The following is a 24,101-nucleotide window of genomic DNA, read 5'->3' as shown; positions in this document are numbered from 1 at the left end:
AAAATAACACTTTCCTCCAGCTACTTTCACTTAGATAATTTAATACTAGCTCAATACAGTTTTATAAACCCTTTTAACAACACAACACTGTATTAGAATCGTTTTAGACTTCATAAAACACTTTTTAGTGAGGAACATGAACAGTACCGACCTCCTCTCAGTTCGCGAAACCGTGAGATAGCATTGGTATAGCTACCTCTTAAAGAGACAGTACACCTTTTAAACTACAGTGATTCTAAACTCATCAGAACAGTAAATACTGCAGCCATGTATCAGGATTTGGTGGAATTTCATCAAAAATACACTTTTAATCGTGTATTTATTTTAACTGGGTTACATTCACCCCCTTTCGCCGCTATTTTTTTTCGGCATGTTGTGCAGACAGGGTGGTCATCTTCAATTAACTTTCCTTCTGCATTCTTATAAAACCCAAAATATGACCAAACGTCAGACTTGGTCTTCTTACAACCAAAACCTCCCCAAGCAGAGACTCAGACACTCTCCGCCATAAACACACTAGGGATTCACACATCACTCTATCATAGTGCACTCTATCACGAACACACAACATAAACCTGTATCTTATCCTACCTCTAATTAATGTGCAATATCTGATGCTGATAGAATGGTACAAGTGCAATACATACGCAAGTTCTGTGCAATATCTACAATTTCAGGGCGATATCCAGTCATTACCTGCTCAGAAATGTGCAATATCCATACAACTGCATGTGTAAACTGTACATTTGTATAGTTAATTAAATTATATAGTTCTTAATTCTATTTTTATTTTTTATATTTTTCTGCTAACAGACGCCTTGTTTATTGATTTATTTCTATAGTATATCTTATATTTTATATTTTGTATGATGCACATCTTTGTCTACTTACTGCGTGTTCTGCTGTAACTATGCAAATTTCCCCCAGTGGGATAATAAAAGTCTATCTTATCTTAGAAGGCTGAAATATCTCTGCATCTCTATCACTACATTCTGCCATGTTCTCCCTTTTCTCCCTCTCCCTCTCCCCCTTCCCGTCTACACGTACACACAGAGCTGCCTCTGAGAGAAAGATTCTGCCTTTGTTTGACTCTGTACAGCGAGTTTTTCACACTGCAGTAATCGACCGTGTTTTTAACGATACTTTAAAGTTGAAACGTTTTTACCGTGGTTTACCCTGAAACCGGTAACCGGTTCATCTCTACACGTGACATCAGATTTTTTTTCCAGATCAGATCCAAACTACATTTGGAAGTGGTTTGAAATGCGATTCCAATCAGATGTACCTCAGTGTGGCCACTCAAGTCAGATTTCAAAGTGTCTTGTGTTACTTGCCATGCAAGAAACATCAACATAGCTATGTAGCTGCTGATGCCTATGGTGTTACCCCAACAACCCAAGAAGACAGGCTGGCGAGATCTGGACGCACAAATCCGATCTCATCATTTGCAAATAACAGTGTGAACAATCATCTCAAAAAACCTGATTTGAGAAACAAATCTGATTTGCCTGCAGTCTGAACACAGCCTAATTGTTCTGTGTGGTTGATAATGCAGATTAAGTTCATCATATTATTTTTTGTGGTGATGCAGTTTTCTTCTCCTTCAGGTGACAAACATCGTCTCTCGGAGCTGAGGATTGTGCTGCTGGGATACAGATATTCTGGGAAAAGTTCGTCAGGAAACACCATCCTGAACAGAGTAAAGTTTGAGTTAAAGAGAACTGCTCAGTGTGTGAAGAGACAGAGAGAGGTAGCAGGGAGACACATCACTGTGGTTGAAGCTCCAGGATGGTGGAGGAATGTACGTGTTGAAGACAGTGATGAGCAAATTAAACAGGAGATTGTGCTCAGTGTGTCTCTGTGTCCTCCAGGACCTCACTGTCTGCTACTGGTCATACGTGTGGACTCTAAGTTAAAAACAAAACAGAGAAAAGCATTAGAGGGACACCTGGAACTTCTAGCTGATACAGTCTGGAATCACACTATAGTGCTGTTCGCCTGTGGAGACCGTCTGGGAGACACATCCATAGAGCAGCACATTGAGAGTGAAGGGAATGCCCTCCAGTGTCTGGTTGAGAAATGTGGGAACAGGTATCATGTTCTCAACAATGAGAACAAGAGTGATAAAACTCAGGTCACAGAGCTGCTGGAGAAGATAGAGGAGATGGTGGCAGCAAACAATGGATACCATTCTGAAATGGGAAAAAATGTTACAGAGATGAGTGGGCTAGCAGAAAATTTGAGAACAAACAGACAGATAACACGCAAGCAGAGAAAGAGGAAATCCAAGTCCACTACAAGTAAGCAAAAAAATTCTATATTTGTGTGTGTGTGTGTGTGTAACAAACAAAAAAATCATGCTTCAATGAAGTATGTATGGCATGCAGAGAAAGAAACTCAGACCTTAAAGTGTGCACTGTTTTCATTTTAGAGGAAATGCTGTGACACTATAAGGCCAAAAGTCTGCAGACACCACAGTCCAAATCGTTGAGTTCAGGGATTTCAGCCACAGCCATTGCTTAAAGGTGTATAAAATCAAGCAAATGCTCATACAATCTCTAAAGACAAAGATTAGCAGTAGAATGGGTCATAGTGGCTCTTTGACTTCAAACATCATAGGATGTTTAAAGGCACTATCATAGGATGCCACTTGCCAAAAGTCAGTTTATGAAATTTCTGCCCCGCTGGACCTGCTGTGGTCAACTGTAAGTGCTGTTATGAATTAGAAGTGTACAGTAACAACAACTCAGCCACGAAGTGGTAGACCATAAACTATCAGAGCGAGTCTGCCGTGTACTGAACTGTGTAAAAATCACCCATCCTTTGTTGCCTCACTCACTACGGAGTTCCAGACTTATGAAAATGTCCAAGCCAAACTTTTTGGCTCGTATCATATCATATAACCCATAACGGGGTGGAAAAAGTAAACAAAAGTAAAACAGAAATGACGCATGCACTACTCTGCTTTTCACATGGGGGAAACTACAATCCAGTCAGTTATCCAGATTCAATCAGGACACACTAACATGTTAATTCAAGGTGTAAGCAAGCTCTTTAATGTTCCTGTCTGATTCTTTTTCCTTTATTTCAGGTTCAGATGCTGAATTTGTGGATAAACACATGGAACAACTCATTCAGAGAGTTTCCTCAGTAAAGGAGATTGCAGACCACCTGATGGGGAAAATGACTCAGGAAATATACAATAACATTGTAACTGCAAGTCCACATCAGCAGCAAATGAGGATGTTGTACATAGAAGTGCTAAACCCAGGAGGAGCAACTGTGAAAGCTGAATTCTATAGAATCCTTAAAAGGAAGCAACCTTACCTAGTGGAAGATCTGGAGGCTAGACCAGCAGGCCATTAGTGGACTTCACCCTATTGAACACACCAAAGACCTAATAAAGAGCTAATAATGTATTTGTAATGTTTTAAACAGGTGTGGCATTTATTACATTTATTAACATTAGCAGCATTACATCAGCTGCTACAGTAAGAGATGCTCCATAGTGAGCTCATTTATCAACAAATATATTAAATCTTTCATTTAAACTGATGTTAACAGGTGCTGTAAGGCATCAGTCTATGCTTGGGGCCTCTGTTAAGGTCACAATGGGAACAGGAAAGAGGCAAGCAGACTCTCCTAGCTTACTAAGAATTGGCATTGCCTGTGCCTGGCCTTATTTAAGGAGAGCACTCAGCTTGTTCTGTGCTCAGTCTTGAGTTCTCCTTGATGACTGATGTTCTACAGCTATGCTGGAAACTTAATAAAAACCCTTGCAAAAGTTTGCTTGTTTTCTTGAGCCCATACTTTGGTCTGCGTTTGGGTTGTCCCATAGCCCTTCGTCCATGACATCATAATGCTCTGGTGCTTTATGCCTAAGTTTGAATCCAGGGCCAGCCATCCTTTTACAGGTTTGCTGGATCCACGTGGGAAAAAAATTTGGTCAAAAATGTACAGTAAATCAGTAAAAAGGAGCCACACATTCCAGAGAGAATCAACAGGAGAGACACATTCACAGCAAATCCCATATGGTCTACACTGTACCTTATGGTTTTCCAAGGGGAAACCCATATAAATATAAAAGCTGTACTCTTATATGGGTCTTATATGGCTAGCAAGTGTATTTGGATAACCTAACACATGTATAAGTTCATACATACAGTATCTCACAAAAGTGAATACACTTTGACTACAAGTCACATGACACCAGGCACGGACAACAACACAGTTGGGCACGTTCACTGTGAGGTGGACTCACTTGTGTTGCCAGCTTTTTAGACATTATTGGCTGTGTATTTTCAGAGGACAGTAAATCTGTACTGCTATACAAGCTGTACACTGACTAGTTATATCCGAGTTTCACTTCTATAGTGTCATCCCATGAAAAGATCAAATAAATTATTTGTAGAAATGTGAGGGATGTACTCACTTTTGTGAGATACTGTAACTCAGTTCTATTTTTTCTATATGTTCATGGCAAATCAGTGTTTTTTTCTTGTATGATTAAGGCCACATACACAGAAAGAACACAAAACTCAAAACGTAATAAACTAGTAACATAGTGAGAAATGTTTTTAGAATGGTGTGATGAAATTTTATTTACAGTCAATTTCATAAGTTTTATACATGTTCTTAGAGATGAAGTTGAGTGTCTGGTATTCAGTTATTCTGGTATTAGTGCCTATAAAGTGACTGCACTCGTTCTACGTTATCGATGACAGAGATTTTTATTTACCTTACATTTCCATAAATATTACATAATATTGTGTATGAACATGCTGCGTTACAATGACACAGAAACAAAAAGCTTTAACTTGGTGTCCAGCTTAAAGATACCAATATCAGTTAATTAAAAAAAAACCTAAAGTAGTAGTTTTTGAAGAAACAATAATCAGCTTCATCAAGGGTGGCGCCACACCTCCAAAAGTGGTGGGGCAAAACATTGTTTAAAAAAAAATAAATAAAAAAAAATAAAAAAAAACAGCTGGCTAAGTGACTCAATGCCACCAACTAAAATGGCCTTTTATGTCATGCTAATGACTCGTGTTTATAAACCTTTTCAGAGGTGGTTAGTAACTAGTTACCCTTACTCAAGTATATGTACTTCACTAAAATATTGAAGGATTTTACTCTCCTGAGTATTTTTAAATCATATTACTTTTACTTCTTCTAAAGTTTAATAGTGAGTAAACGAATCTTTTTATCGTACTACATTTTAGCCATACTTAATTCCTTTTTGTGTTTATTTTTGTATTTAATTCATGTTTTGATGTTGGCAATGTTTGTACTGCTTTGTGACTAGTTACATGTCTAAGTTTGGAGCTTTGTATTTTAGACCAAAAAAAATCCTAAAAGGAGAAGAACAGAGCTGCACAGGCTTCAGTTCCTGTGCTGATAAATACTAAGAAGTTTCACTGCAGTACTAGATTTTCGACAGTACTAGATTTTTATAGTATCTTATATATATATTTATAGTCGATTTTCCACCTGCTTCTTTTGTATTTCTAATTAAGTTTTTTGGGGAAGGTACTTTTTACTTTACTTAAGTATTTTATGCGAGTATCAATACTTTTACCTTTTTTACTTTTACCTACTTTTATGCTCCTCTTCAGTGTTTTGATGCTGCTTTAGTAGGTGCAGCCTCAGATAACAGTATTTGTTAGCTATCATCTCTGAAGAACATCAGGCTGTTTTCATACCCAGTTCATTCTTTAAAGACCGCAACACAGATTGTTTTGTGTGATATTTTATCTCTTTGCTTTGGTTCAGATGGTGGACTGCAAAGGCTAAAGTGGACTAAGTTACACACGTGAGTGAAGTCCTACATGTTCTTTCACAAGGCACTGAAACGGTGGAAAAGTGATGGAAAGCAGAATGTATGAAGGGTAAATGCAGTGGGATGACTAGGTTGGAATAGGATCTTGTTTTACTGTGTTCACAAATGAAGAACCAACTCTTTCAGCCCCCAACCACTCTTGATACAGTGGCAGTTTCCCTCAAAAGCCAAGTTTGTAATATATAATAACACTTGTCAGTAAATCCTTAATCTACCTTTAAAAAAAATCCAGATAGTGGTTATTAAAAAGACAAACAAAATCAATGATACCAGTTTCACTGAACACAGTTTGAGCAAACAGACAGCTTAAATCCATCAGGCAGGTCAAAAATCAAATACAAGTAAAAAATCGGAGGAATTAACGAGACCAACATGGAAAAAGTGGCCAAGAACCTCGCTATAATATTGGTAAAGAGGAATTTGTGCATCATATGTACCTTCATTTACGAAAAAAAACGGCTCTTCAATGCAGATCGGCTCCCAAAATCCACCTAAAAGATCTGATTCAAAGAGCCGAGTTGTTCGCCAACGACACATCACTACTTCATGTCAACAGAGAGACAGAAACCGGTAAGGAAAAGTCGCCACGCTGATTTTGGTGTTTTCACGAGAATTTAGATTTTTTCATATCTGAATCCAGAAGGCATCCTAACCAGATGCTCAAACCACCTCAGCTGGCTCGTCTTGACATGGAGAAGCTGCGGCTCTACTCCGAGTCCCTCCCAGATGACTGAACGTCTCACCCTATCTCTAAGGGAGAGTCCAGACACCCTGCGGAGGAAACTAATTTCGGCCGCTTGTATTTGCGATCTCATTCTTTCGGTCATTACCCAAAGCTCATAACCATAGGTGAGGGTGGGAATGTAGATCGACTGGTAAATCAAGAGCCTTGCCTTATGGCTCAGCTCTTTCTTTACCATCATAGACCGGTAAAGAGCCCGCATCAATGCTGACCCAGCACCAATCCGCCTGTCAATCTCCCGCTCCCTTTTACCATCACTTGTGAACAAGACCCTGAGATACTTAAACTCCTCCACTTGAGGCAAGAGCTTATCCCCGACCGAGAGAGGGCTCTCCGCCCTTTTCTGCCTGAGAACCATGGCCTCGGATTTGGAGGTACTGATTCTCCTCCCGGCCGCTTCACACTCTGCTGCAAACCGATCCAGCGAAAGCTGAAGTTCACGGCCTGATGTCCCCAATAGGACCACATCATCCGCAAAGAGCAGCGATGTGACCTTGAGGTCACCAAACCAGACACCCTCCGTACCCTGACTGCGTCTAGAAATTCTATGCATAAAAATTATGAATAGAATCGGTGACAAAGGGCAGCCCTGACGGAGTCCAACTCTCACTGGGAACGATTCTGACTTACTGTCGGCCTGCCGAACCAAACTCCTGCTTTGTTTGTACAGGGCCTGAATGGCTCGTAGCAAAGAGCCATGTACCCTGTACTGCCAAAGCACCTCCCACAGAATACCCCGGGGAACACAGTCGAATGCCTTCTCCAAATTCACAAAGCAAAAGTGGACTGGTTGGGCAAACTCCCATGAACCCTCCAGAATCCTGGAAAGGGTGAAGAACCCACACTGCTCCTCCTGAATGGTTCCACTATAAGCCAGACTCTCTTCTCCAGTACCCCTGCATAGAACTTGCAGCTAATTTTCTAATTGAATTTTCTTGTAAGGTTAGAAGAGCTTAGGACATAGAGAGGTGGTGCACTCTCCCCCTCTCTATGATAGGCTGTGTTAATGCGGTCAAAATGCTCACCCTGCCAAGAATCTTATATCTCTTTCAAAACCTCTCCATTTTTCTAACAAAGTCTTTTTCAAAAAACTTTAGATTCCATAATCATTCCCTTTATTTGGAATTTCAAAGCTCATAGAATATGAAAAACTCAACTATATAAACCAAGAGAGAGGGGTGGGCTGGGTTTACCATGCTTTCTGCACTACTATTGGGCAGCAAATCTAAGGGCTCTAGTCTATTGGTAGGATGACTATACAATGGAGGTTTCAAAAGATACTCCTGCTTGGGTTGCCATTGAAAAGAGAACTGTCATAAATAGTTCACTTCCAGCATCTCTTTTTTCAGTACCTGGTCTGCCTACAAACACAAAGCTGCATAACAGAATAATTTTGCATAGTTTGAAAATTTGGCAGCAAAATAGGAAGAACTGTGGACTGTTAGACACCACCACCCATGCTCCAGTTTACCATAATCATGCATTTCCTACATCTTTCTCAGATGCACCATTTGATAGCTGGAGGCAAAAGGCATTGTTGCAATAAAAGATTTATACATTAACAAACAGTTTGCTGTTTTCACCCAATTAAAAGAAAGTTTCTCTATTCCATCAACATTATTTTTTAGGTACTTACAAATCAGGAACTATGTCCGCCAGATTATATAAAATTTTGAGCATATCCCTGAGGAAAAAAGGTGCTATTTGCTTTTGTTGGGCCCACCAGACCAAACATTTGATTTCCAATTTTTTAAAGATATTTACTGAACACACTAATTCTGACACAATCTTTTAAGATGGCATGGGAGGAGGAATTGGCGATACAGATTAATGATACTGTTTTGAGCGAGAGTCTCAGAAGAATTCAGTCCTGCTCTGTGAATGTCAGACATCAGTTAATTCAATTTAACGGTTCAATTTAAGGTAACGCATAGGCTTCATTATTCAAAAACTAAGTTACATAGACTCTACCCTACTGTTTCTTCCTTATGTGATTGATGCAAGTCTGCTGAGGGCTATCTTGCCGACCTTTTCTGGACATGTCCAAATCTGTATAATTTTTGGGATGAAATATTCAAGTGGTTTTCTGAAATGTATGACACTGAATTTAAACCTGATCCCAACATAGCACTGTTTGGATATTCCCTGTCCCTACTGAACCAAAGCCTCTCTGTACAGAAGACCCTTATGTATGGAGTCATAATTGCTAAGAAGCTGATCTTAAGACTGTGGAAATCAGAAACTGTGCCCACTTTTAAGGATTGGCTGTCTAACGGGGAGCAAGGTAGCGGACGCATGTGCGGAGGTAAGCGACTTTTATTGAGGGCAAATCCGGAATCAGGGTTGTAATGGTCCAGGGTCATATAGCCAACATGAACAGATTGAGTCTCCGACATGGCAAACAACTGGATACGGCAAACACCAACACGATGAGCACACAACGACCAGCGAAAACAAAGGGCAAATACAGGGCTTAAATACACAGGGGCAACGAGAGACAGGTGAAAACAATCAGGAGCGGAGTTACAAAGCCAAAACAAAAACTCACATGGTAAACCAAAACACGAACACATGGACAGGACTGGAAGGGGCCAATCGTGACAGTACCCCCCCAAAGGCACGCACACTGAGGCGTGCCAACCAAAAACAGAATGAAACACAAACACAAGAAATCCAAAAACAGAAACAAACTGCACAGGGACAGGTACAGACACAGGAGCAAGAGAACACAACCGAAACCACGGGCACAGACTCATAAGCAGAGGCAGAAACGGGCACAGAGGCAGAAACAGGCAGAGAGGCAGAACAACGAGAGGCAGAAACAGACACAGACGAAGAATGCGAAACAGGAACAGACACAGATGGAGACATAACACCAGACACAGGTACTGACGAAACAAAACAAGGACGAAAAACGGAGGGAGGACGAGGAGGCACAACACAAAACGACGCTGAACGAGAGAAACTGGACAAGGGAAACAAGAACGCAAGACAGACCATGCAAAAGACAGGGGAACAGGAACCAAGACAGACACAGGAATGGAAATGGGTACAGAAACTGGGACAGAAACAAAGGAAGACAGGAACGGGAACCATAACAGGAAAGGGAACTGACACAGACACAACAGTAGGGAACAGGACAAAACCAGGGACCGGACAGGGCAGAAACAAAGGAACAGAAAGACACAGGAGGCACAGAAGGACCACGGGGAACAGAGACAGGAGAAACGGGAGGCACAGGGGGAACAGACACAGGCGAGGGCAGGAACAAAGGGGCTGTAAAGTCCATGGGGGCAAGCGGGCCTGCTACGACGTCCACAGGGGCAGGCGGGCCTGCTACGACGTCCACCAAGACTGGCGGCGGGTCCGGAGGCACGGCGACTGGCGGCGGGTCCGGAGGTGCGGCCACGGGATCAGGCTTGCCGCGGGGTGCGGCCACGGGATCAGAAGCTCCGGCTAGGGACAGCGGCTCCAACCTGGAGGAACACACAAATACAGGACCCACCCGGCTGCTCTCAAGGCACACTCGAGCTATTGGCAGCTCGCAGTGGCGCTTGAAAGCGAGCAGAGTACCATAGAACAGGTTATCTGTATGTTCCAACCGTCTAACCACGTCTTGTTGCTCAAGACGGGCAGACAAGGCGCTTACCTGAGCTCTCGTCGGCAAAACACAAGGCGGGAAGGTCCTTTGCCTTCTTACGAGACCGGCGAGACCCTCGTGTTCCCTCAGCGCCAGGGGATTTGCTGTCTTCGGCTTGGCGGCGTTGGGACATGTCGAACTCGGGTTTCGTCCCAACAGAACAACCACATGCCGGAGTCTCGCTTACCTGCTGTGTCCTGTGTTGGCCGGTCTTTATGTAATGGGGAGCGAGGAGGCGGACGCATGTGCTGAGATAAGCGAGATTTATTAGGGGCAAATCCAGGGTCGTGGTCAAAACAGGACAGACATGACAAAAACCAGAATCAACACATCAAACAGAGACCGAAACATCAAACAAAGACCGGCAAACACAGGGCTTAAGTATACAGGGAAAACGAGGGACAGGTGAAAACAATCAGGGGCAGAGTTACAAAACGAGGGGCAGGACTACAGATACCAAAACAAACACACATGGCCTAAACCAAAACACAAACACATGGACAGGACTTTTATAGATCAGAGTCAGAATCAAGCACCATGGTTCTGCTTGAGAGAGGGTCCACCGATGACAAGTCTGAAGAAAACACCTCTAACTCCAGGCTTTTATAGCCCAGTTGTTTTTGTAAAACTGGGTACAACATATGAAACTTATTAAAGGATCTCACCTATCTGGAATTAAAAGAGAGAGAAAAAGCAAGGGGCCCAGCTCCACATGAGACCTAGAGCTTTAAACCTGAGCCCCCTTATTTAAACAACCCCCCACCCTTAGCTTGGACACTGCAAAAACACACAGATTAGGCCCCAGACTCATAAATCAGATATTATATAAAGCTTTCAGACACTACACAGTAATTTTTCAAAACTTTTTTGATGTTTTTAGGATGAATCAATACATTTCCATGAGTGTCCCTAATTTAACTGATACAGTAGTAGTTGCCCATTTTTATCACCATATTCATAAAAAAGTTGCTTTTTATTTAATTCTGGAGTGGGACAGGAAGAAATCTGATTGTCTAAAGATAATATAGAACTAGAAAGCTCGTCCAACTTTTTCTTATAGGTGTTCCTAATATGAGATGTGTAGGAAATAATTTCACTATGAATAACAGCTTTGAATGACTCCCATAGCACTGAATTCAAAACAGAATCAGTTTTGTTACTGTGTAGGAAAAAATTAATGGAATCTGAGATCATTGTACCAAAATTCTCCTCTGAGAGTAGTGCTAGATTAAAATGCTTGAGGTTGGTCTCTGTGATAAGGACTAAAGGTAAGATCCAACTGCAGTGGTGCATGGTCTGAAATAACTATCAGCAAGTACTCAACTTGGGTGACAAACTGCATGAGCTTGACAAAAAACGATTCAATTCGAGAAAAGGAAGAATGTACACTTAGAATTTACAGTGTATACATACTAGATATGTCTTTTTTCTATAAAGGTTGCCAGCCAAGTACCCTATAGATCTTAAACTTCCTAGATCTAGTCAGCCTTTATCAGCAGTGCTACACACGATTATTAGATTTTTATGGTTCAGGTATTTTGTTTATACTGTTCAACAATCAAGTACAATTTCATCTCTTTCTCTAAGACTTCCTTATCTTTCTTATACAAAATGTCTGCATTAATAGCTACATTTGGAAATGTGAGGAAAAGACAGGAGAATGTTAACTTAAATTACAATATTTATTACTTTCTCTGGGATGTTAAATTAAATTCTCTGTTAATATGCTGCTATTTTTGGACAAAAAATTATGTTTGAAGCAGTACTGCTCTTATTAAGATTCAATTTGTCCTTTAATTCCTGTTGTGATATTTTGATTTTGAGTGCTCATAAAAACTCAAAATTCAGTCATATAAAATGTTGACACAAAGTTATTAGGACAGAATTCAGACAAAATTCAGATGCTTGTGGACAATGAAAGAAAAACCAGATTTAATGTGGAAGTCAGGATCAAAAATCGTAGTCCAGAAACAGGCAAAAAGGTCAAAATACAGATAGGGAATATCCTGAGCAAACAAACCAATGGGTAAATCAAATGTCATCATCAGTAAACAGGCAAAAAATTCAGAACACAGATATAGAAGATCTAGGGCAGTCAAAGCTAAGGGGCAAATCCAAAACCAGAGTTGAAAGGAACCAAAGCACAAGTCATACATGGAAAGACAATAGAAATAACACTCAGTAGTTGCCATAAAAAAAAAATACTTCATACTGACTAAGGCTAAAGCACGGGCTTATACACTAACTATGGTATTGACATGATCAAAGCCAACAGGTGAAACACATCAGAAGTCTGGTGATTGAGAAGGCTGATAGGAGCGAGTGTGAGGATCAGGAGTCAGCTGATCACCCATTGTATTCTGGGTGATGGAGTCTGTGTGTGTGTGTGTGTGTGTGTGTGTGTGTGTGTGTGTGTGTGTGTGTGTGTGTGTGTGTTGTGAGAAGTAGGAAGCGCCGCAGTCTTGTGATCTCCCAGGTGAGTTCGTTTCCTCTTCTCTCGAGACATACTTGACATTTTTTATGCTTCAAACTTCTTTTCTAGTTTCTACAGAAAGGCTTACAGCATAGCTGATTAAAAACTTGTGATCAGATTTTCAAACACGTTTTTAAGCTGTTCATGACCAAAGCAACAGGTTTTACAGTGTAACGTGATAGAATGGGCAGTTGTGAGTTGAGAGTGTGAGGCATAACTGCCGTTCCTGTGAGGGTGGAGCATAACATCTGTTCCTGTGCAGAGGCATTTGTTTCTAGACTGATGGAAATCTGAACCTGAGCAGGCTTTTTGGTTCTGTGTATATATATTTAACTTCTGAACTATCAGATGAAGCCTGAGAAAACAACTGATATACACTGGTGCGCTGATTGAGTGGTAAGTGTTAACGACCTTAATGCTGTTCATAATGCAGATTTGTGTGTTTAGACTTAAATGAATTACACTTGATTTTTTCTTTCTTTGTTTTTTATGAAAATAATGATTTCTCATAGTGCAGCCAATACTGTGTCTGGTGCTTTAAGCATGTCTTATGGTAAAATGGACTGACACATTCACCATCACAGCCCTAGAAATGATTCTTCTGATTATTTTTACAGTGAGTGGGGAAAGCAGCTGTAAATCTGAGAGAGCTTATTTCTGTCAGACACATGGAGAGTTCAAACAGTTACTAGATTTAAGCTGCTCAGAAAGTCTGTACATGCTTAACTCACGGAGTGAAATAGTTTAAACTAAAACTAGTCTCTTGTGTGTATTAATGAAATCTATGTAGATACAGCAGTTCTGTGCTGTGAATAATTCTACAGCTGTCTTATAGACTCTGTGTAAAATTTGGTAAGTAGGTGATAGGAACCTGTTTCCTGTTGAGCCTGTTTGTAATATACTGTCTTTGTCTAGCTCCTCCCTCCTGTCATCACTGTGTTCACCTCTGCCTCAGCATGTTAGACTTGTTTTTGTAGTTTGCTTATTGCCGTCTTGCGTGCAGTTATGTTGGTGTAAATCTGAGCAGTTTTCCTCGGTTGCTATATTCCTGTGGGGTCTTGGTTCCTGGTCTTTCATTGTTTCCATGCTTATGACTACCCTGACTACCCGTGTTCTGAGACTGTGATCTTCAGATTTAAGTGGATTAGTTTGTTGCATTTACTAGCTGGTTGTTCATAACATCTCATTTTATATTCACCCTGATTTTTATTTTTTTCATATGGAGAAAGATCCAAGCAAGTAATTATTGGTCATCTAAGTATATATGTGACCGGGGTCAATGTCATGTAAGTTTCTGCAATATTTGTCTTAATTCTCCTCATGTGCTCAGAGAAAAATATGTGCTCTCTGTGGCTCCCCCATGTTCTATAAACAGGGGAAAAGAACAAATTGCCACAGCCTGCTGCAAAGCAAGCAAGCTACCCATCTCTCAAAAGATCTATTACAACAGCTGATTTATTATTTTATTATTTTAAGTTTTTCCATTTATCCAGTTATACCAAATACTAGTTATTATACCTAAACATCTGCCTGTGATGAGTGGATGCATTGTTGTGCACAACAAATATGTTCATACATTTTTTAATTTGGTTCCTAAATACATAAAGAGTATATTGACATTCACATCTGCACATAATGTAGAAAGATATAACGAATGTGTGAACCTGAGTGCATAAGAATGCAGAACATGTTACCCCACCACTTTTTGAATAAAAGGTCATATCTGTAGGTTAATGTGATGTGGGAATGTTGCGGTGTAGAGACTGCAAGACTGCACTATTTTACGAGGAGGGGGGTGGTGTAGAGACCAGGCTGATCTCCAAAGTTCAACTTGCACACACGTGACATTTTATTTTGCACACAAGCATGTGAAAATGCATGCTTAGTTATAGTGCATCTAAAATTGCTAGGACAAAACAGACTACTTCTAATTCCTTAAGCAGTCCTGTGTGGATATTTCTGGCAAAACATTTGTTTGAGCTCATAGACATGTCTTACATTCCCTCTCTTTCTTTCCTGAATGAATTCCCCCCTCCTTTTAACACCCTAGCCCCACCACATCCGATTAACCCAAACCCTTCTCCAGGGCTAGTGAGGGGTTACACAAAACAAACAATAACAAACAATTTTGGGACAATAAACACAATGCAGATTGCAAAATGATTAGTCTCAAGAATGTAGTCAGACCCCATCAGGTAGTATTTCAAAGAGTCAGGAGCCCACGTCACTGCAAGGACTTCTTTCTCGACCGTCGAATGGTTCATCTCTCTTGGAAACAGTTTCCTACTGATGTTCAAGATTGAGCCCTACTAGGTTCAAGGTATCAGCTTCCTTTTGAGACAACACAGTCCCCAACCCACACCCTGATGCATCAGTTTGCGCATTACCTCACCACCTAGGACATATCCCAGGTATGAAGCAAACTTTAGCCAGTTTGCATTTAGAGGTGGCTGTCAGGCCTGCATCTGCAGTCTTCTGCAGGACCACCTTCACATGCTGCACATGCTCATCCCAGCTTGCACAGTATGTCACTACATCAGTAATGCAGACAGCTGCAAAACCTTCTGTTCCTATCAACACTTCATCCATTAGTCTTCAGAATGTCATGCCTGCTTCATGCAGGCCAAAAGGCATAACAGAGAAATTGTACAGCCCAGTTGGCACTCAAAAGACCGTCAACTCGCGAGCTGCAGGACTGAGCAGCACTTGTCAATATCCCTTGCACAAGCCCAGTGTTGTAAGGAACTTTGCTTTTCTAAGACATTCAATCAGCTCATCAGCTCTTGCCATGGGTTTGTGTCGAAGGCATATATAGCACTGAGCTAGAAGTCTATGCAGAATCATAGGCATTCATCTTTCTTGGGTAGTAGGACAACAGGACTACAACACTCACTCTTTGACAGCTCTATCATCCAGCATAGTCTCTACCTCCTTTTTTAGATCAGGAATCAAGCGCCCTGGCACTCTGCAGTTCATCTGTCTGATTGGGTCTGGTTTCACGGATGTTATGCTGCATGTTTTTTCATGAGCTCTTTTTGCTGGTGAGTGCTGAGGTTTGACAGCTCAAGTGCTCAAGTGCTGGTCCCTCCTGTACCTGGGAAATATTTTCTCAGGTATTATTCAATACAATATTATTCTCTTTTTCTCCTCTTTGTCTACAACTTCTCTCACCCATAACTGTTCAGTTGTGTTCATCTTGGCCTCTCTACACTGTCTCAGCATAATGGTGTGGAAAGTTTGTTTCTGTTTCTTTCTATCAGGGAGCAATAGTTCATAGGTGGTCTTACTGATCTTTTGCAGCACTTCATATGGGCCATGCCATTTGGCTAACGTTCCAGTGTTAGATATAGGAAGAAGGATGAGCACTCTGTCCCCTGGTTGCAGCTCTCTGTCTTTTGCAACGTTGTCATATTACTGCTTTTGGCGATGCTGGGCTTCCTCTATGTTGCCTCTGACCGTCTCAGTCACTTGAACCATCTTATCCTTCATTTTGAGTACATGTGACAGCACGCTGATTTTTTGGCTCATTGCCATGCCCCTCCGAGGCCTGCTTTAGGACATCCAGTGGGCCTCTAACCTCTCTAAAATACAGAAGCGGGAATGATGAAAATCCAGAGGACACTTGGGGTACTTCTTTGTAGGCAAAGAGAAGATATGGCCACCACATGTCTCAATCAGCACCCCTCTCTGAAACAAACTTCCTGAGCATGCTTTTGAGGGTCCTATTGAAGTGTTGAACCAGGCCAGTGGTCTAAGGATGGTATGGGGTGGTCTTTATACCTTTTATGTCTAACAGCGAAAAGGCATCTTTAAGCTGTTTAGATATAAAGTTTGTACCCTGATCTGTTCAAAACCTCTCTTGGTATACTCACTCTGGAAATTAATTGAATCAGAGCATTGACAATTTGGTGCATTTTAACCTTCTTGAGTGCAAAACACTCCACGTACCTTGTTGCATAATCGCAGACCACAAGGGTGTAGCAGTTGACTCCCCGGCTTCTGGGGAGAGGTCCTACTACATCCATGCCTATGCACGAAAAGGGCACATCAATTATGGGCATGTTAATCATAGGGAACCTGTCTGCTTTCTTCTGAGAGGCTGTAAGTTGACACGGGGCATGTTCTGCAAGACTCTGTCACATCTAGGTGTAACCTTGGCCAGAAAAGTCTGTTTCCTCCTACTCTGAGTTTTATCCTGTCCCAAGTGGCCTGCCCATGGCTTCAAATGTCCCATTTTAAGCATACTTTGCATCATATATGTAGGTACCACTAGCTGTGCTATATTGTTCTTTATTTTGTATAAAATATTCCTCAACTTAAACTGGATCTCATTTTTGCCCAGACTGTTCCCTTGACCTTCACTGGTGAGGTCAAAGGTGAGCATGTAATTCGATAGGAGAAGCAATTTAATCCCACTCCTGTTCCACTCCTGAAATACTGGGTCTATGAGGGATGGCATAAAGGTGTAATTTAAGATGATGCACCAATGAATGAATAAAGGGACATACAGAATAAAATGCCTTCTAAACTGGGGCAAGACTTTCAAGGTATGCTGGACTTTTTCTCCATTCCCCAGAGTTCACATGTCTTCAGCTACCTCTGACCTGCCTGCACACTCCAATCACCGGTCTCAATCTCCTGAATACTAATGTGGTTCATCTGTGTTTTGCTAATTAGCTTTATCTTATAAACCCAGGCATAGCACAGGATTAGTGTGAAGTATTGTTTCATTTATCGACTTACTGAGCGTTTCCAACTCCTTTGCCTGCTTATTGTTTACTTTTACTTTTGCTATTTCCCTTTGGATTACACCACCCGAGATCTGACCTTGTGGACTGTTCTCTGGACTTTGATTTAGTGTCTTGCCCTTCGCATTGTTTGTTTTTAACCCATGCCTGTTTTTGACTTCGAGCTCGGATTACATCTTTTTAATTAAAGTTTACCTTGTTAATTTTTCCGCACGCGTCTGATTTCATCTACGACGCTACAGAATACTTCCCCTATTATGCAGACTCCGGAACCAGAAGCCTTCCAGGAGGTTTTGGCGGAACAAGATCAGTTATTAGGGAGACATCAGCAAGTGTTTTTGGGAGTTACACACTCGCTTGAGTCGCTTGCACAGCAACAAATGGAACAGCAAGCACAACTCGCACAACTTGTTGCTAGTGTTGAAGGGCTCGCGAACCAGCTGCAGAATCTGACTGTAGCGGAACCAAGAGTGAACACCCCTGGCCCTTCTGAGCAAGCTGAAGCATTTCCCACAGTGTTTCCTGTGAGTAAACTTGATAAATTTAGATCAGATAAGTGATAAGTGATAAGATAAGACCAGATAAGTGTCGTGGTTTTTATACTCCAGTGTGACGTTTTTTTTAAAAACTCCCCAGCAAGTTTGGATAAAGCCAAAATCACATTTGTCGTATCTCGTTTGACTGATTAGGCACTAGAATGGGCTATGGCCAGCTGGTCCCTAATTCATGGCCTCGTGTATGCCCAGTTTGTTAGAGAATTTAGCATAGTTTTTGACCATCCTTATGAAGGAAAGGTTACTGGAAAATTACTTGCTAAGATCTGCCAGGGTAATCACTCCATAGCAGAATATTCATTAGAGTTCCGTGCACTGGCAGGGTGGAATGAGGCTGCACTACTCGTCATGTATCGTCAAGGACTGAATCCAGACATTTTGAATGAACTAGCCTGTTGTGATGTTAAACTAACGTTAGACCAGCTTTCAATCAGACTCTATCACAACCGTACAAAGACCAGGACTGAACGACCCACAAGAAGAATGCTTACCAGAGTGAGAACCACACATCAACCACTGGAGGACCGTGAAGAACCCATGCAATGTGATTCTCTACGCCTGTCTGAGGAAGAGAAACTCCGCCGTCTGAGATATAACCTATTCTTGTATTATGGGAAAGTTGGCCTCTGTGATTGCAGAGCCAGACCATCCAGACAAGAGGCACCAACCCCTGGAAAGCACATGGAGTTTACTTCATGGTATATACCAGTCGGTCATCCTGCTTCTACTATTGTTTCAGCTCTCATAGACTCTGGTGCTGAGGGGAATTTCATCCATGCTTGACTGGTAGAGTAGCTAAAAGTGCCCATGGAGACCCTGACAACAACCCTACAGGTGACAGCCTTGGACGCAGGACCAGTCAGAGCTGGACACATCACCAAGAGAACTAAACCCATACACCTGGAGACAAGCACACTACATCAAGAACTGCTTCCTTTTTTAGTACTTGAAAATTCTGAATTTGATTTGATTTTAGGACTCCCTTGGCTCAAGAGACATAACCCTTCGATTTCTTGGTCAGGGCATGAAATATTACGATGGTCAGACTTTTATTAGCTCATGCATTTGTAAGCCGTGAGGCCGAGGCCCACAAAACACTTCCCTTAAATTGTCCCAAAAACAGTTAAACAGCAGCTATACTGCCACCTTTAGGTTATAGAGAGTCACCCAGACTAGTGCTTTCCCACTCAGGGTTGGTAAGCCATTTGGTGAATTACCAAGAGTGAATTAAGGAGAGTGATGACTGATTTTACACAATAATTTTATTAGAATAATCCTCGGCTCATAAAATATACAACACACAATAAAACTTGACCAGGACCAGAGTTGACGGTATAGCAATGACACAAATTTAGGAGTCAGTGGCCATGTAGCAAGAGTATGTTGGAAGGCCAGTAGTACAACCATAAAACAAAACAAAACAAAACAAAACAAAACAAGGATTTACAAGGATTAAGGGCCCAAATGCAAACAAACACTCCAAAACAAAATATACATAAATTAAATAAATCAAAAACACGAGTAAACAACAAAATTAAGCAAAACACCAAATTAATTATATAAATTTAAATAAACACTGCACTCCACAAAAAAAAAGGAACCCTCAAGCTTGTTTCTCAGCTTAGTTTATATTACTATGGTAGAAGTAAGCTACTGGTTTCCTCCCCTTAACTGGCCTCCCACAGTCAGAACTGTTAATAAAAAAAATGCGACACTGACTAAAAAAAGAATGGTTGGCACTTGACTCATTTAACACTAGTGCTCCTGAGATTTCAAGATCCTCAGGACATCACCCCTCCTTCTTGCCAGCAATTAGCAGGACCATACATTACCCTTTATTATGTTAATTCACAGGGGAGGACTGAGACAGCAGCTCTGTGTGTGAACCTTGTTTGCTGGCTAGTTCACTTCGACCTTGCCAACAGTATGAACGACTGACTGAACAAACTAACGAAACGAAATTAAACTCGTACAAGGAAATGTTGAAATTATGTTAAACTGAAACAAGGAAATACTAGGAGTGTGTTTTATTCACACAAAGAACAACGGAAATGCACAAGTAATTTCACCAAGTAAGCACCAAGAAATGGGTTGCAGTTTGTCTTTTGACGTAAATGGGTAAAAATAGCTGTCAATCAAAACAGGATTCAGCCTTTCGTCTGATCCTTCAATCATTTTGCAGAAGCTCCGCGTCCAGACCCGCCCACAGCTCCATTCACCACAGAGACGCTCTGCGTTCGGGGGCGGGACAAAATCGTGGCATTTATCCAATGAGCGGCGAGTTTCGAAGCAATGAAAAAAACGTCCCGTTTGAATGAGCGGTCCTGTTGAAGTGAAAAGACACTCAGCTTTTAACGCATTTGTAGTGAATGAAATGTTAACACAACTGAACATATTTGACATTTTAGTGCAAGCTGAGCTTCCCTTGCAGTCTTAGAGAAATCGCCACTGCTCCGTCCGTCGCTACTACGCGCCCTTGAATTATAACTTTTGAAACACGATTCTACAGATTCTCCGTCGCGCATGGGGGGTTTCCACTTCCACCGCACTCCATATCATTACCAAGACAATGGGCGTTAATCGCTTCACAGCAGGTGAGTGGGCTACATGGTCGCTGGTTTCCCTTACGAAAATTTTCGTAGCTCGCGGAAGATTAGTGTTAAGGCGTAGTTCAGTTAAAAATCCATCTTTAATAAATCTATTTTCTATTAAGACTTAATGGTAAGGAAAGAACAGTGATTAACTTTTTTCCACGTGCCAGGGATACCACTCCTAAAACAGAAGACACACTATTAGTGCTATACAATTTTGCTGAAAGCCCTGAACCCATTGAATAAAATCACATACCTGTCTGTATACTTGAACAATTTAATGCGTTTGCCTTGAAAGGGCTCCACTTCCCCCTTGTCAATGAAACTGCTGTCCAATACCAGATACTGCTACCCACTGTAACCAATGAGCATGTTTTAAAGCCAGCCAAACAGCAATGTTCTATGACTTATTAACCTAGTCTCACAACAGAGAACAGCAAATACCTGCATCTGGGCTTCCACAGCACGTACCGGATTCACTGTGCACAAAACAGCTCACTTTTCCAGCTCCAATTAGTATAGCAGCATCTACTCCAACCAACCCGAATGAAGTATTAACAGCTGTGCTGAAGTTTTAAGAGCTCCTCACGCTGCCCGCACGTGTCCCTGGCAGTGAACCAAACGATATCTGGGCTAAATCTCACGAGACTTTAAAGCCCAGCATCTCGCTCGCAGCGAGCCAAACGAGAATTTACTCAGCTCCCACGAGACTTCAAACAAATCATCAAATCAAATCAAATTTATTTATATAGCGCTTTTTACAACTGATGTTGTCACAAAGCAGCTTTACAAAAATGGGAATCACAGCACAGAGAATCAGACAAAACACTGAACATAATATACAGAATATACAGAACCCCCGTGAGCGCTATCAACAAAGCCTGCAGGCACGAAGCATTCACAGTGCACCGCCCCCCTCTGCTGGTCAGGTGTGGGGGTGCCCCAATGCACATATCCCTAGTACAGGCTACACATTAAACACCCCTCTATCTCTGTCAACTTCCGTTGAGAGTCCCGGCACTGATACAACCTTTGACATCCAACCTTAATATCATAATCTTAGAGAGGTCTTTAGTAAAAGTAACCCTACTAAACTGCCCTCACACACACACTATGACTGTACTATCGAGTTGATAGAAAACCCGGTTTTGCCCAAGGCTAGGGTCTACCCCCTGACCCAAGAGGAGGAATACATATACATCCAAGAGGCACTGGAACAAGGCCTTATTAGATCATCCCCTATTGCATCCAGTTTTTTCTTCATAAAGAAAAAAGATGGGGGTCTACGCCCTTGCATACTTTCAAGGACTTTCAAGCCCTTAAACAATTTACCAAGCCGTACCCTTATCCTCTCCCGTTAGTGCCAGTAGCCTTGGAACAATTAAAAGGGGCCCAATTCTTCACCAAACTCGAGCTCAGAAGTGCGTATAATTTGATTTGCATACGAGAAGGTGATGAGTGGAAGACTGCATTTGTAAGGGGGCACTATGAGTACTTGGTTATGCCTTTTGGCCTCTCTGTCGCCCCCTCTGTTTATCAAGCCTTCATCAACAAGGTTCTTAGAGATATGCTCGTAAATACGTCATAGCTTATCTTCATTATATTCTTGACAGATAAGGAGACTCATGTACAGCATGTCTGCAGTTTTAAAACATCTTGAGTTCAAAGGTGAAAAATGTGAATTTGTTTTGTGCCTTTTGAAGTTATTCCCAGTGCATTCCAGAATGCAGAGGTTTTGGTTACATACGTTTTTCGCCTTTTTGGCATACCCAAGGTCATAGAGGGCCCCAGTTTACTTCACAAGTCTGGAAGGCTTTCTTTGAACAGATAGGAGTCTCCATTAGTTTGATATCAGGTTACCACCCACAGTCAAATGGGCAGTGTGAATGAACGAATCAGGAATTGAGTAAATATTTATGAGTATTCTGTCATAATAACCCTTCCGACTTGTCACGTTATTTACCATGGGCCGAGATAGCACAGAACTCATTAATCAGTTCAGCTACAGGTCTGACCCCTTTCCAGTGTAATTTAGGATACCAGCTTCTGTTAGCACCTTGGACGGGTTCCTCCACAGATGTCCCCACAGTAGATTCTTGGTTGCAAAGGAGTGAAAAGATTTGGCAAGAGACTCAACACATTACCACCATACTAATCAAATCAAATCAAATTTATTTATATAGCGCTTTTTACAACTGATGTTGTCACAAAGCAGCTTTACAAAAATGGGAATCACAGCACAGAGAATCAGACAAAACACTGAACATAATATACAGAATATACAGAACCCCCGTGAGCGCTGAGGCAAGGAAAAACTCCCTCAGAGCTGGAGGAGGAAGAAACCTCGGGAGGACCAAGACTCACATCTAAAGGGGGGACCATCCTACCACTGGTCAGACAACTTATAAGTTAAACATTGAAAAGTCAATTTTACATCCACGCACTAAAAAGGAACAAGGAAATAGCAGATCGTCACATGGGTGAGACTCCTGTGTGAGACAGTGTGTGGCTGTCCACAAAGGACTTCAGAGTCAAGGAGGGAAGCAGAAATAAGTTGGGGCTTTTAAGGTGCTGAAGAGAATTAATGTAGTCATGCATAGATTAGATTTGACCACTCATTTCAGAATATCTTGTTCGTTTCATGTATCTCTCCTTAAACCTGTCATTGCAGGGTCTTTGGATGAGGCTATACCAGACAGACCTATACCACCTCCCCCGGAGGATATGGATGGGGTGTCGTTTTACGACGTCCCCAGGTTGCTGGACTCCCGGAGACGAGGAGGCAGCCTAGAGTACCTGGTTGACTGGGAGGGATACAGCCCAGGAGCAATGTTAGGTACCAGCTCGAGACGTCCTGGACCCTGGTCTCATTGCTAATGTCTGTAGTCAGCATCCTGACAAACCTGCTCCTCGCCCTAGGGGTTAACCACGGAAGGCACTCCCTAGTTCATTTTCAGTCTGTAGGTGGAATATACCACCAGAAGAAAGCACAGAATTACTGAAAGAAGAGATTTTGCTCAGTGTGTCTCTGTGTCCTCCAGGACCGCATGCACTACTGTTGGTCATATCTACTGCTGTCTCTTTTAAAGAGATACACCGATATACTACAGAGGGATACCTTAAGCTTCTTGGTGATAAAGTCTGGAGTCATACTGTAGTGCTTTTCATCTATAGGGACTGGCTGGGAGACACACCCATAGAGCAGCACATTGAGAATGAAGGAAAGGAGCTCCAGTGGCTGGTTGAGAAATGTGGGAACAGGTATCATGTTCTCAACAATGAGAACAGGAGTGATGACACTCAGGTCACAGAGCTGCTGGAGAAGATAGAGGAGATGATGGCTGCAAACAGTGGACGCCATTTTGAAATTGACAGAAAAATTCTACAGGAGGTGGAAGAAATAAAGAAGAGATAAAGAAGAGAGAAAAAAGCTATTGATAGGATGATCAAGGTGCAGAAACAGAGAGAGGACATCAGGTGTCAGATGAGTATGTCTTACGTTTTGAAATCTTAG

At 41.7% G+C, this 24,101-nt stretch overlaps 1 protein-coding gene across 1 annotated transcript in view; it reads left to right on the top strand.

The window, feature by feature from the left end:
* Window positions 1-24,101, top strand: part of LOC108437020 — a 59,536-nt gene that overhangs the window by 7,933 nt on the left and 27,502 nt on the right. The window contains 4 exon segments of the mRNA XM_037533705.1: window positions 1,608-2,300; window positions 3,092-3,358; window positions 23,259-23,386; window positions 23,523-24,075. Coding sequence (XP_037389602.1) covers window positions 1,608-2,300; window positions 3,092-3,358; window positions 23,259-23,386; window positions 23,523-24,075 — 1,641 coding nt within the window.

Source organism: Pygocentrus nattereri, chromosome 23 (assembly GCF_015220715.1).
Source record: "Pygocentrus nattereri isolate fPygNat1 chromosome 23, fPygNat1.pri, whole genome shotgun sequence".
NCBI classification, from domain to species: Eukaryota; Metazoa; Chordata; class Actinopteri; order Characiformes; family Serrasalmidae; genus Pygocentrus; species Pygocentrus nattereri.
Note: the sequence above shows the minus strand (reverse complement) of the source record. Positions and strands in the feature narration are given on the sequence as shown.